The sequence below is a fragment of the Bufo bufo genome, chromosome 4, assembly GCF_905171765.1.
Source record: "Bufo bufo chromosome 4, aBufBuf1.1, whole genome shotgun sequence".
Classification (NCBI taxonomy): Eukaryota; Metazoa; Chordata; class Amphibia; order Anura; family Bufonidae; genus Bufo; species Bufo bufo.
This window is the reverse complement of record NC_053392.1, coordinates 457388038-457403594: the sequence shown is the minus strand read 5'-3', so window position 1 is coordinate 457403594 and position 15557 is coordinate 457388038. Positions and strand designations below refer to the sequence as shown.

The following is a 15557-nucleotide window of genomic DNA, read 5'->3' as shown; positions in this document are numbered from 1 at the left end:
CCCTTTATGTATTTAAAAGTTTCTATCATATCCCCACTGTCTCGTCTTTCTTCCAAGCTATACATGTTAAGGTCCTTTAATCTTTCCTGGTAAGTTTTATCCTGCAATCCATGTACTAGTTTAGTAGCTCTTCTCTGAACTCTCTCCAAAGTATCAATATCCTTCTGGACATATGGTCTCCAGTACTGCGCACAATACTCCAAATGAGGTCTCACTAGTGCTCTGTAGAGCGGCATGAGCACCTCCCTCTTTCTACTGGTAATGCCTCTCCCTATTCACCCAAGCATTCTGCTAGCATTTCCTGCTGCTCTATGACATTGTCTGCCTACCTTTAAGTCTTCTGAAATAATGACCCCTAAATCCTTTTACTCAGATACTGAGGTTAGGACTGTATCACTGATTTTATATTCTGCTCTTGGGTTTTTACGCCCCAGGTGCATTATCTTGCACTTTTCAACATTAAATTTTAGTAGCCAGATTTTTGACCATTCCTCTAGTTTTTCTAAATCCTTTTCCATTTGGTGTATCCCTCCAGGAACATCAACCCTGTTACAAATCTTTGTGTCATCAGCAAAAAGACACACCTTACCATCGAGGCCTTCTGCAATTTCGCTGATAAAGATATTAAACAATATGGGTCCCAGAACAGATCCCTGAGGTACCCCACTGGTAACAAGACCATGGTCTGAATATATTCCATTGACTACAACCCTCTGCTGTCTGTCCCTCAGCCACTGCCTAATCCATTCAACAATATGGGAGTCCACGCACAAAGACTGCAATTTATTGATAAGAATTCTATGTGGGACAGTATCAAAAGCCTTACTAAAGTCCAGATAAGCGATGTCTACTGCACCTCCGCCATCTATTATTTTAGTCACCCAATCAAAAAAATCAATAAGATTAGTTTGACATGATCTCCCTGAAGTAAACCCATGCTGTTTTTCATCTTTCAATCCATGGGATTTTAGATGTTCAACAATCCTCTCCTTAAGTATGGTTTCCATTAATTTCCCCACTATTCATGTCAGGCTTACTGGCCTATAGTTGCCCGATTCCTCTCTACTACCTTTCTTGTGAATGGGCACAACATTTGCCAATTTCCAATCTTCTGGGACGACTCCTGTTGCCAGTGATTGGTTAAATAAATCTGTTAATGGTTTTGCTAGTTCGCCGCTGAGCTCTTTTAATAGCTTTGGGTGTATCCCATCAAGCCCCTGTGACTTATTTGTATTAATTTTAGACAGCTGACTTAGAACCTCTTCCTCTGTAAAGATACATGCATCAAAAGATTCATTAGTCTTCTTTCCTAACTGAGGTCCTTTTCCTTCATTTTCCTTTGTAAAAACTGAACAGAAGTATTCATTGAGGCAGTCAGCTAGTTCTTTATCTTCTTCCATATACCTTCGTTTGTTTTTAATTTGGTAATTCCTTGTTTTAGGAACATTTATGTATCTGAAGAACGTCTTATCGCCTTTTTTCACTGACTGAGCTAATTTCTCTTCTGCCTGTGCTTTAGAAGCTCTTATAACTTGTTTGGCCTCTCTCTGCCTAATCTTATAAATTTGCCTGTCATCCTTGTTTTTTTTATTTTTATAATTACTAAATGCTATCTTTTTGTTTTTAATGATTTTGGCCACTTCTGCTGAGCACCACAGTGGTCTCTTCCTTTTTTTGCTTTTACTGACAAGCCTAATGCAATTTTCTGTTGCCTTTTAAGTAGTCCCATTTCTCCTGGACTCCATTGAAACTGTTCCAATCTGATAGGGACTCCTATACCATTAATCTAATCAGCTTTTCTAAAATCTAAAACTTTTGTTTTTGTGTGGTGTGACTCAGTCACTGTACTTATAGTAAACCACACTGATTGGTGATCACTAGATCCCAAGCTTTCCCCTACAGTAATATCAGATACCAAATTCCCATTTGTGAATACTAAATCTAAAATGGCCTCCTTCCGGGTTGGCTCCTCAACTACTTACTGTAGAGATAATCCCATTAGGGAATTTAGAATATCTGTACTCCTGGCAGAACTAGCTATTTTGGTTTTCCAGTTTACATCAGGAAGATGAAAGTCTCCCATAATGATAACTTCCCCCTTCAATGTCATTTTAGCTATTTCCTCAACTAGTAGATCATCTAATTCTTTGACTTGGCTAGGTATATCACACCTACACGAGTTACCTTATGATTATCAAGCTGCAAGGTAACCCAAACTGACTCTAAATTGGTCTCGCTAACTTGTATCAAATTAGATTTCATGCTATCTTTCACATACAGGGCCACCCCTCCCCCTTTCTTGCCTTCTCTGTCTTTCCTGTATAGAGATAACCCTGGTATTGTTATATCCCAGTCATTACTCCCATTGAACCACGTCTCAGTAACAGCCACTAAATCTATATTCTCAGATGCCATTATAGCCTCAAGTTCATTGATCTTATTCCCTAAACTGTGAGCATTTGTAGACAAGAATATGAGCTTGTCATTTCTTAACCTTTGTGCTACTGGCATCTTCTGGCATTGTTCTGGGGGGCAGTCGGACTGCTGGATTATCACTATTTTACCCCCCTTTCCTAGTTTAAATGCTCCTTACAAATACTTTGAACTGTTCACTGAGGACATTGGTTCCCTTGAGAGAAAGATGCAAGCCATCCTTCTTGTACAGTTCTTTTCCATTCCAACGAGAGCTAACATGAGACACAAAGCCAAACCCTTGGTTCAGATACCATTCACCAAGCCATACACAGGGCTGGCCTTTGGGGTGTGCGAGCTGTGCGGCCGCACAGGGCGCCATGGCAACAGGGGCGCCCGGCGGCCGACACAGCTCGCAGTTGGTCTCTACAGGCTACAGCAGCCGGCCCGACCTGAGCCGAGATTGGGCGCAAAATTGCAGGGGGTGCCAGGCAGCAAACACTAAAATGAGGATCATGGGAGCCTATGGCTCCAGTCCCCTCCGTTCTTCCTCATAGGCTTCAGCGCCTGAAGCCTATGAGGCAGTAGAGCGAGCGTAGTGTCTAGAATGTAGTTGATCCTAGGAGGTATGATGTCAGGGAAAGAGGCGGAGTCTCATCATCCAGGGGGTGGGGCCTAACGATGTGCAGGAGATTCTACAGAGCAGGAGCAAAGTCTGCAGGTAAGTATGTGGAGGAGAATAGTGACTGTTATTTTTACTTGGGGGGCTTTTTGCAGGGGCTGAAGGGAGAAGGAATCATCTTTGTACTGGAGACTGTATGTTAGAGGGGTCTGAAGAGAGGGTAGTTGGGGTGATATTATTTACATGGGACTGTATGCTGGAGAGGCTGAAGGCAAGGGGGTGATATTATTTTACATAGGGCTGTAAGCTGGAGAGGCTAAGGCAGGGAAGTGATGTGTCTTACATGGGACTGTATGCTGGAGGGGCGTTGTATCTTACATGGGACTGTATGCTGGAGGAGCTGAAGGCAGGGGGAGTGATATATTTTACATTGGACTGTATGCTGGAGGGGCTGAAGGCAGGGGGAGTGATGTATTTTACATAGGGCTGTATGCTGGAGGGGCTGAAGGCAGGATGAGTGATGCATTTTACATGGGACTGTGCAAGAAGGACTGGAAGGCAGGGGTGTGATGTATCTTACATGGGACTGTATGCTGGAGGGGCTGAAGGCAGGCGGCAAAGAGAGGGAGTGTGATAATTTTTAAATAGGACTGTATGTTGGAGGGGCTGAAGGCGGGGAGTGATGTATTTTACATGATACTGTATGCTGGAGGGGCTGAAGGCAGGAGAGTGATGTACCTTACTTGGGACTGTATGCTGAAGGCAGGAGAGTGATCTACCTTACATGGGACTGTATGCTGAAGGGGCTGAAGGCAGGAGAGTGATCTACCTTACATGGGACTGTATGCTGGAGGAGCTGAAGGCAGGGAAGTAATGTGTCTTACATGGAACTGTATGCTAGAGGGGCTGAAGGCAGGGGGAAGGTTGTATCTTACATGGGACTGTATGCTGGAGGGGCTGGGGGGGGGGGGCATAATTATTACTATAATACTACAGAGGGGGCCATTATAATATTAATAAAAATAATAATAATAATAATACAGAGGAGGAAATAATAATAATAATAATAATAATAATAATAATATAGAGGGGCCAGTATATATTATAATTATACAGAGGGCATTGTATATATTATAATTATACAGAGGGCATTATAGTTATGGGCACTACGGGGGAGGGGAGGTCTGTTATCTGAGGATGATAGTAAAGTGAGGAATCCCCAAAATTTTCTGTGAAACTCTACAGAGATGAGACGCGGCTGAAAGAAGTTATCATGACGGTCCTATCTCCGAATGAAGATGCTGAGGAAAGTCTACATCACAGGAGACGTCACTGGATGTAACAGGTATGGTGCGGTACTCTTTTTTTTTTTTTTTACCAAATATCTTTCTTTAAATGGGGCCTGGGGGCAGGGGACTGGATAAGGATAAGGGTGACAGACACTGGGTATGATTAAGGGGGCAGAGGACTGGATAAGGTGGGTGACACCATGACAGTCACTGGGTATGATTAAGGGGGGCAGCGGACTGGGTAAGGGTGACACTGGGTATGATTAAGAAGGGCAGGGGACTGGGTAAAGGTGACAGGGTATGATTAAGGGGGGCAGGGGACTGGCTATGGGTGACACTGGGTATGATTAAGGCCCTTAATCATACCCAGTGTCACCCAGAGCCAGTCCACTGCCCCCCTTAATCATACCCTGTCACCCTTACCCAGTCCCCTGCCCCCCTTAATCATACCCTGTCACCTTTACACAGTCCCCTGCCCTTCTTAATCACACCCAGTGTCACCTTTGCCCAGTCTCCTGTCCCCTCAATTAGACCCTGCCCCCCTTAATCATACCCAGTGTCACCCATAGCCAGTCCCCTGCCCCCCTTAATCATACCCTTTCACCTTTACCCAGTCCCCTGCCCCCTTAATCATACCCAGTGTCACCCAGAGCCAGTCCACTGCCCCCCTTAATCATACCCTGTCACCCTTACCCAGTCCCCTGCCCCCCTTAATCATACCCTGTCACCCTTACCCAGTCCCCTGCCCCCCTTAATCATACCCTGTCACCTTTACACAGTCCCCTGCCCTTCTTAATCACACCCAGTGTCACCTTTGCCCAGTCTCCTGCCCCCTCAATTAGACCCTGCCCCCCTTAATCATACCCAGTGTCACCCATAGCCAGTCCCCTGCCCCCCTTAATCATACCCTTTCACCTTTACCCAGTCCCCTGCCCCCCTTAATCATACCCAGTGTCAACTAAAGCCAGTCCCCTGCCCCTTTGTCATACCCAGTGTAACCCTTATCCAGTGCCCTAACCCCTTAATCATACCCAGTGTCTGTCACCCTTAATTTAAGGGGGGCAGGGTCTAATTAAGGGGGCAGGGGACTGGGTAAGGGTGACACTGGGTATGATTAAGAAGGGCAGGGGACTGGGTAAAGGTGACAGGGTATGATTAAGGGGGGCAGGGGACTGGCTCTGGGTGACACTGGGTATGATTAAGGGGGGCAGGGGACTGGACAAAGGTGACAGGGTATGATTAAGGGGGGCAGGAGACTGGCTATGGGGGACACTGGGTATGATTGTACTTGTTTGCACTTGCACTTAAATTATCTGTAATTAAAGAAAACTGTTTGTTACAAAGATTGTTTTCCTCTTTGTGTATGTTTAGGTGAACGGGGGGGGGGGGGGGCGCCACGAGATTAGCTCGCACAGGGCGCCTGAACACCTAAGGCCAGCCCTGGCCATACATTGAATTCCTGTCATGCTGAAGGTTATGCACAGGCAAAACTTCAGAGAATGAAACAGTTGATGCAACCTCCCGTATATCATTTCCAAGTGTGTGAAAAGCTTCCTTCACCTTTGAAACCTCATTGCAAGCCAGATCATTTGTCTCAAGATGGACAATAACATCCACCTCCCTTTCCTGCTTTGCTTGCCTAACAATATTAACTCATAGCAGTACCCCACTCTCATCTAATTAGTCCATAAAAACTTTGAAAAATCTGTCTTCAGATATTTCTTGGCTCAGTCTTGATGTTTCAACTTATGTGTCTTGTTTAGTAGTGGTCAGGATTCTGGCTTCCTTACCTTGGCCATGTCTCTGAGCACTGAACATCTTGTACTGGGCACTCCAGGGAGGTTGCCATTCTGGAATGTGACAGCACTCGAGGAATAATGGGTTTCTGGTCGCTTTAAGTTTGATTCTTCTCAAATCTTTGGCAGCTAATTTGCATATTTTTTTTCTCAACACATTTCTTGCGACCCTGTTGACTATTTGCAATAAAACGTTTGATGGTTCTGTGAACACACCCCAATATCTTGGCAATTTCAAGAGTGCTGCATCTCTCTGAAAGACTTTTAACAATATTTGTCGTTTCAGTCAGTTAAATCTCTTTTTTGTCCCATTTTGCCAGAGGAAATAATAATAATAAATAATATATATATTTTTTAAATAATAATAAATTAAAATAATAATTATGCACATCTTGATATAAGGACTTGATCTCTTTAGGTCCCACCCTACCTCATTACACAAAAACACATCACCTGATATGCTTCACTCCAATAAGCATTCAAGTTTACAGCTTGGATTGGAAATTATGCACAAAAATGATGATATGGTCAAAATACTCCCTTGCCTAATAATTGTGCACACCATGTATGTTTTCTTTTCGCTTCTTCTGTCTTCTCCATATGCAATGTATGTGTCTGCGTAGACTACATGGTTGAAGATTTTAATACAGTGTACAGTATACAGATTAGTATACCAATCAGATTCCTCCTTTCATTTTTCAGAATGGAAAATTAAAAGTGGAATCTGAATGCTTTGGGCAACTAAGCCAGTGTTCCTTTACACCAGGTTTGATAAATGTCCCCCACAGTGTTCACTATGGAGCGCCACACTTTCTTCTTTTTATTGTATCCGTCACTTACCTGTATGGCTCTAAAGTTCGTAAGGCAAATTGCAAGGCCTCTTCCCACATTTCAAGATTAATGCAGAGATCCATAGCAAAGTCAAGAGCCTTAAGCTGATGGATATTCTTATTTGGCAATTGGCTGCAGTTGATCAGCTTCTTACATAGGGTTAACGCTTCCATTAAATCTTTTTTACTCATTAAGGAAATGATGCATTTAAAATGTTCTTATCTTTGTTATTTTTCATTTCATATTACATTACATATTATATTATTATATATTTGTCACGGCGGGCGTGCACTCAGTCTAACAGATAACGCACCAACCAGGCTCTGGGCGAGAGACAGGGGAAGGGTCACCTCCTAACTAATCCCTGACCTCTTTCCCTGCACTGCTCAGACCACCTACAGACCTTTAAGGTAGGTATGAGGTGTCCCCGTGCCTGGGCTGACAAAACCCTGAATTCCCTGAGATGGTGAAGTGGGGAAATAGGAGCAGCCTGCTCGCACAGAACCTGGATGGGATAGATGACACAAAACAACCAAACTTGAAATAACACTTATCTTCCTAAGCTGAAACAGACAGCCAACCTTCCTTCCTAGCTTCCAAGACCACAATGATTAATATAATCCGCCCAGAGCACTGGGCTGGTGTACTATTTAAACTAATGACCCCACCCAGTGCACCTGATGAGAGGCGGATCCAGCATGGCTCCAAAACAAACACTAAACTCGTGCTGCTATCCTGGCCGACCTCCGCACATCGTCAGAGTGGGGCATGACAATATTTCATTGTATATTGTGAGATTGTTTAGTACGTAGGTGCAAACAGTGGGTTCATATAGTTTACCATTGATTACACAGGCTACATTTACCTACATCCAAAGGCAGGCTCAATATACAATACTTAAATTCTCATGTTGTAGTCAAAAGCTTTCTTTCAAACACCTTACCACTTTTTATGTTATCGAGCAAGGTCAAGCGTTACCTGTTGGATCTGAGAAGAGTATTTGTGAGATTTGAGATTCTTATCAACAGGATTTCTCTCATTGTATAGTGATGTTACAGCTACCTCACCCTGGGCTAGCGGATTATCAAGTTCCCGCCAGCTATAGGAGTGAACACATTTGTTGATGGAGACAGTGCAGCAGGTGTTAAGATGCTGTCAGTTAACTCTCGCTGCAGATGTTAAATGACAAAGAAGATAAAGCTGAATACCCCGGGTCCCCTGAGGCTGGATTTTTGTTTTATAATCCAAGCTTATATAAATAACTTTGACAGCTGTAATCTACAATTTCAGGGGTAGGAAACTGAGAGGAGATTTAAAACCATTGGCATTAAAAATCATAAAAAAACATAATTTGATTGGTTAAAAAACATACTTATAATACTTATTTACAGTGGCATGCACAAGTTTGGGCACCCCTGGTCAAAATTACTGTTATTGTATGTATACAGTTAAGTATGGGAGCCCAAGGAGATATGAACACTCAGATAACTTTGACTGAGATCTCAGACCTTAAATAGCCTGTTAGGGTTACGGCTTCTACACAATTATAATTAGGAAAGGCCAGTTATGCAAATTTCATACATTTATAAATACTCAGACTGCGCTAACCCTGTCCTAAAAAACAGCAGCTGTGGGTTCTTCTAAGCAGCTGCCTAACAATCTGAAAATGAAAATTATTTAGGTCCACAAAGCTTGAGAAGGCTATAAGAAGATAGCAAGGTGTTTTCAGGTTGCCATTTCCTTGAACATTGTAATGGAATTAAGAAATGGCAGTTAACAGGAACAGTGGAGGTATTGGTATTGGCTTGGTATTGCAGCTCCGGCCCATTCACTTGAGCTGCACATAGGTCATGTGACTGATGTACAGTAACTTCACCAGCCTAGCAAGAGGCCGCGGCACTTGGTTAGCACAGCAATCTCTTCAAACAGCTTATCAATGGCAGTGCCAGGATTATAACCCCAACTAATCACATATTAATGACCTATCCAGAGAATACGCCATCAATATACAAACCCTTTTAAGCATGGGGGTGGATCAATCATGCTTTAGGGCTTTGTTGCAGCCAATGACCAGGAACATTTCACAGAAAGTGAGAAGAATGGATTCAATTAAATTCCAGCAAATTCTGGAAGCAAATATAACACCAGCTGTAAAAAAAAGCTGGAGTTGAAAGGGGGAAGGCTTCTACAAATGGATAAATGGATCCTAAACACATCTCAAAATCCACAACTACCTCAAGAGACACAAGTTGAAGGTTTTACCATGGCTCTCACAGTCCCCTGATCTGAATATCATTGCAAATCTGTGAATTGACCTAAAAGAAAAGCTGTGCACGCAAGACAGCCCAGGATTCTCACAGAACTCTTTTGCAAAGAAGATTGGATGAAAATAACTCAAAGAAGAATTGAAAGACTCTTGGCTGGCTACAAAAATTGTTTACAAGCTGTAATACTTGACAGAGGGGTGCTACTAGGTACTAACAATGCAGGGTACCCACAGTCTTGCTGCAGGCTCTTTTCCTTTTTTGTTATTTTGAAAATGTAAAAGATACAAATAAAAACTTAAGTACAAAGGGAATGTGTCATCTGTAACTTTATGCCTGTTTGCGATTATTTCATCTTCAACTTGTTTAACTGTTCACAGTAATTTTGACCAGGGGTGCCCAAACTTTTGCATGCCACTGTATTAAAATCTGACTGTGCCATACATATTTGAGAGTCAGCAGCCAACTGTTCAGATGTTCATATTAATACGCTCATTCAACTCTGTAAAATGTGCAGATCTTGTCTGGAAACGCAGCCAATTGTGGCCCGGTAATGGGCAGCAGGTTGGAGCTGCCATGAGCTCTGCATACTTGATTGTCCATGGATTCTAATGAAATATTTTTTTCATCTTGCATTTGAAATAATGATTTAAAATAAAAATAAAAAAATTGCAATTTGTTAACGCGATGTGCCAATGTTCTTGGCATCTAACTTGGTGCCTAACTCTATTTTTAAACTTGTTATTTAGAATGCTCTGGCATATTTTAATACTGTATGCTATTACTGTAGATTAAGTAGAATATATATCAGGTAATCTTAGGGCAGACTAAGCTTTACCCTAAAGACAAACAATATAAAACACAGGTCTGTTTGCCTATACTATTATTGTGGTTCCCTACCTTTTAGATATTGATGACCTATTCTCCCGATAGGTCATCAATATCCGATTGGTGGGAGTCTGGCAACAGACACCCCCCCCACTGATCAGCTGATTATGGCTGCCGTCAACAACAGAAATAAAATGGTGGATGCACCTGAAGCAGAAGGCTCCATCTACTGTTTGGTAGTCATGCTCGTCTATTGCAGCTCCGATACCATTTGCTAGGGCTGCTGCAAACAGCTGATTTATGGGGTTGCCGAGTGTCAGACCCACACCGATTTGATACCGATGACCTATCCAAAAGATAGGTCATCAATATCTGAAAGGCAGTCAATCCCTTTAACCCCTTCCAGCATCCTCACGTACATTTACATTGATGAGATCGGGCGGGAGCAGGAGCTGCACCCGCCCGATCGGCAGCACGGGCCCAGCTGTTACTGATAGCCGGGCCCATGCTGCATCCACCGGCATTGCTGTGTGCGGTGATGCCGTCGGATTAAACCTTTCACGTGCGGTGGTCAGCGCTGACCGCGGTACATACTGGGTATACAGAGGGAGGGGGCTCATTCTGACTCCATCGCCCCCCCCCCCCTGTGCTGCGCTGGCAGGGAGTCGATGGTTGCCATGGAAGCCCCGATGCCTTACACAGGCATCGGAGCTGCCAGCCTACGGAAGCCCAGGAGATCCAGCCTGAGCGCTGGGTATCCTAGGCAACTGTCAGCCTCTCACTGTGTAGAATATATTGTACTAAATTGAAACAGGGATCAAACCCTGAAAAGGTGAAGTCCCAAAGTTGGACGAATATAAAAAGTAAAATAAAGTTAAAAAAAAGTGTTTTATTAATAATGAAAAAGTTTAGGTTTCAAGTAAAAAAAAACAGCGTCCTTTTTCCAAAATAAAGTAAAAATTTTTTTGTCAAAAATAGGGAAAAAATGAATAGTAGAGATATTACATATCGCCCCGTCGTATAGACCGGCTCTATAAAAATATCACATGACCTAACCCCTCAGGTGAGCACTGTCAAAAAAATAAAATAAAAACTGTGCTATAAAAACATTTTTTTGTCACCCAAAAAAACAAAAAAAACTATGGCTCTCAGATTATGAAGACACTAAAACATGATTTTTTTTGTTTAAAATATTAGGTATTGCCACGTCCGTAACGACCTGCTCTATAAAAATATCACATGAATTAACCTTAGTAATCAGGTAAACATGAGTAATCAGGTAAACTCCATTAAAAAATAAATAAAAAACGGTGTAAAAAAGCAATTTTTTGTCACCTTACATCACAAGTAGTGTAATACCAAGCGATCAAAAAGTCATACGCACACCAAAATCATACCAATCAGTCACCTCATCCTGTAAAACATTAGACCCAACCTAAGACAATCGCCCACAAAAATAAAAAAAACTATGGCTCTCAGAATATGGAGACACTGAAACATGATTTTTTTTGTTTCAAAAATGCTGTCATTGTGTAAAACTTGAATAAATAAAAAAAGTATACATATTAGTTATCGCCGCGTCTGTATTAACCTGCTGTATAAAAATATCACATGATCTAACACCTCAGGGGAACACCATAAAAAATAAAAATAAAAACGGTGTAAAAAAAAATAGTTTTCGTGTAAAACTTTAATAAATAAAAAAAAGTATACATATTAAGTATCACCGCGTCCGTAATCACCTGCTGTATAACAATATTACATGACCTAACCCCTCAGGTGAACACCGTAAAAAAAAAGTGTCAAAATAGCCATTTTTTGTCACCATACATCACAAAAAGTGTAATACCAAGCGATCAAAAAGTCATACACACTTCAAAATTGTACTAATAAAACCGTCATCTGATCCCGCAAAAAATGAGACCCTACATAAGACAGTCGTCCAAAAATAAATAAAAACTATGGCTTTCAGAATATGGATACACTATAAAAAAAAAAGAAAAAAAAAAAAGCTTTATTATGCAAAACTGAAACAAACATCCAAAAAAAGTAGTCATATTTGGTATTGTCGCATCCGTAACAACCTGCTCTAAAAAAAGCTCATGATCTTACCTGTCAGGTGAACATTGAAAATAACAAAAAATAAAAATGGTGCTAAAACAGCTATTTTTTGTTACCTTGCCTCACAAAAAGTGTAATATAGAGCAACCAAAAATCATATGTACCCTAAAATATAACCAACAAAACTGCCACCTTACCCCGTAGTTTCCAAAATGGGGTCATTTTTGGGAGTTTCAGCTCCATTTTCCTTTAATTCTTGTGGAACACCTAAAGGGTTAACAAAGTTTGCAAAATCAGTTTTGAATATCTTGAGGGGTGTAGTTTCTAAAATGGGGTCATTTTTGGGTGGTTTCTATTATGTAGGCCTCACAAAGTGACTTCAGACCTGAACTGGTCCTTAAAAAGTGTGTTTGGGAAATTTTCAGAAAAATTTCAAGATTTGCTTCTAAACTTCTAAGCCTTCTAACGTCCCCAAAAAATAAAATGGCATTCACAAAATGATCCAAACATGAAGTAGACATATGGGAAATGTAAAGTAATAACAATTTTTTGAGGTATAACTGTCTATTATAAAAGTAGAGAAATTTGGAAATTTGCTAATTTTTTTTAATTTTTGTATTAATTTGGTATTTTTTTACTTAATTTTACCACTGTCATGAAGTACAATATGTGACGAATAAACAATCTCAGAATAGCCTGGATAAGTAAAAGCGTTGTAAAGTGACACATGTCAGATTTGCTAAAAATGGCCTAATACTGAAGTTAAAAACTAGCTTGGTCTCGAAGGGGTTAATTACCATTGTAACTGATTGTGGTAATTTAAGGCTGGACGTTTGATTATGACAATTTACATTTATGTCTCAATTTGGCAATTCAATTTCACTTGCGGGAAAGGATTAAGATATTAAACGCCATTTTTTGTGATAGAAGGACGATTTCAAGGAAATTTGCTTATTTGTCAACTATTGCAGACTCCAATGGTGCAGTGCTAACTGCATTTAAAAGTCATTTTAGTTGATTTGAAACTAATCAGTCTCTCTATGTGTAAATATAAAAATACTTCTTTAAGATGGCCACCCAAAACCGTGGTGAAAACGGTCTTCTAGTGGAGTGGTCCCACCAAATGAAAATTTGTTACTGAAAAATCTAGTCCAGACAAGGTGGTCTTCTCCAAGCTGTGGTTTTCTGAAGAGGTGTCACTGTATATGTTTGTTGTTTAAAAACATAAATAAATAAATAAATAAATGAAACACACACACACAAAATAATTCACCCCCCTTGACCTTTTTTGTATTTTGTTACATTACAGTCTTAAGTTCAATGTTCTGTTAATCTAAAATGTATGTGATGGTTCAGAACACAATAGTCTAAGTTGGTAAAGTGAAATGAATAAAATATATAAATAAAACTAGTGTTTAGAAATAGAAAACAGAAAATTGGCATGTGCGTATGTATTCACCCCCTTTGTTAGGAAGCCCATAAAAAGCTCTGGTGCAACCAATTACCTTCAGAAGTCACATAATTAGTGAAATGATGCAATGTGTGCAATCTAAGTGTCACATGATCTGTCATTACATATACACACCTTTTTTGAAAGGCCCCAGAGGCTGCAACACCCAAGCAAGAAGCATCACTAACCAAACACTGCCATGAAGACCAAGGAACTCTCCAAACAAGTAAGGGACAATGTTGTTGAGAAGTACAAGTCAGGGTTAGGTTATAAAAAAAAATATCTAAATCTTTGATGATCCCCAGGAGCACCATCAAATCTATCATAACCAAATGGAAAGAAAATAGCACAACAGCAAACCTGCCAAGAGACGGCCGCCCACCAAAACTCACGGACCGGGCAAGGAGAGCATTAATCAAAGAGGCAGCTGGGCAAACAGGAATTATTGGGAAAGGACCATTCCTTCCGGATAGTTGACTGTTCATCAATGGAGCTGAAGAGCTGCATTTACACGCAACAATCTCCTCCACTGTATTGGGACGATGGTTTACTGTCATTGTTCAACCTCATATAGATTTGTTGTTTCTGGGCAGTAGATAGACGTTTACACTGATTATTCAATAATGCTGCATCAATGATTAATAGACCCAATGAACAATTGTGCAATGTAAATCTGCCTTAAAATTAAACTGCTGTTTTCCAGTGGCATGCAACCTAATGTAAAAGCAGCTATTCATATGAAATAAATAAGCATGTAACAACGAAACATGACTTTTTAATACCATCAAGCTGTTATGGAGATCTAGGGGGCTGTCTAGCTTCTTTTTTTTTGTGATGGCCTGTCCTCAGAGGTACACAAAAAGCTGATCCCTGCTGATCAGTTACGGATAGCCTACCCTGAGGATAGGCCAGCATTTAAAAAGTCTGGAAAACCCCTCTTAATATAAAAAAAAATTATCATGCTCAGTAGGATGGAGTGACACAAGTGCAAAAATCCTTAAATAATGAACATGAAGGTTTCCATTAAAAGGATACTGTTCTGGGAACGCATCTCTTCCAGTGTTGTAAGTGAACGTTCCATTTCTCTTGATGCCTCCTCACCTCCTGCCAACATGTCTTCATCCTGCTCCAGCACAAACATACAAAAGAAGTAGTAGTACAGTAACTTGCAATAGCTGAAAGGAGTTCCAAACATGCCTTTAGTCTTTGCATTAGTCCATTGGGAATGTGGAGATAATATACAATATGTTATCTTAGGGTTCAACAACATGAAAAGACTTTATGAATTGAGCACTACATCCAAAATATTGGATAATTAAATACAGCAATTTGCAAGAATTGAGGAAGAAAGAATTGAAATAACTTTACACAATATTTCAATACTAAACATGTAAAATTGAACAAGTAGTTATTCAACATCTTTCATCACTCTTCAAAGAGCACCCAATGCCCATAATTGATGTCTGAGGGAAATCTGTTTCTATAAGTTCTCTAATGCTGCCACCTGATGCCCCATAATGCAGTGATGTAGGATACTAAGGTTAAGTCCAGTAGAACCTCAGGAAGTTCATACATTCTGGTTATTATATAGACACTAAAATATGCCAGTATTACAGTTGTTTGAATGGCCTAAAGCTATTAATAGTGATGGACGAACATCGACCGGGACGATTCGCGAACGCGCGTTCGCGATCAAATGTTCGCGAATCGCGCTTTTGCAGCGGGCCCCATTCACTTTAATGGCAGGCGAACCTGAAAAACCTTCAGGTCATATTTGCAGCCAGCAAACACTTACTAGAAGTACACAAATAGTCCCACAACATGGACAGTGAAATACCAGAGGGGGATCATTGGCAAAAATTCCCACCAAAAAATATGTATTTTAAAAGGGTTTCTGTCACCCTGCAAAACTCATTTTTTTTTTTTGGATAGTTAGATTCCTCATAGTGCGATATAGCAGAATATAATGCTCTTACTTACTTTCATGCGGCCGATTCTTTATAA

The 15557-nt window shown here is 40.8% G+C and overlaps 1 protein-coding gene across 1 annotated transcript in view; it reads right to left on the bottom strand.

The window, feature by feature from the left end:
• The window catches only part of SMYD3 (SET and MYND domain containing 3), an 876371-nt gene that overhangs the window by 165392 nt on the left and 695422 nt on the right, over positions 1-15557 (bottom strand). The window contains exons 9-10 of the mRNA XM_040429445.1: positions 14589-14676; positions 6960-7128 (exon numbers count right to left, since the gene is read on the bottom strand). Of these exons, the coding sequence (XP_040285379.1) occupies positions 6960-7128; positions 14589-14676 (257 nt within the window). The remainder of the gene's footprint in view (positions 1-6959; positions 7129-14588; positions 14677-15557) is intronic.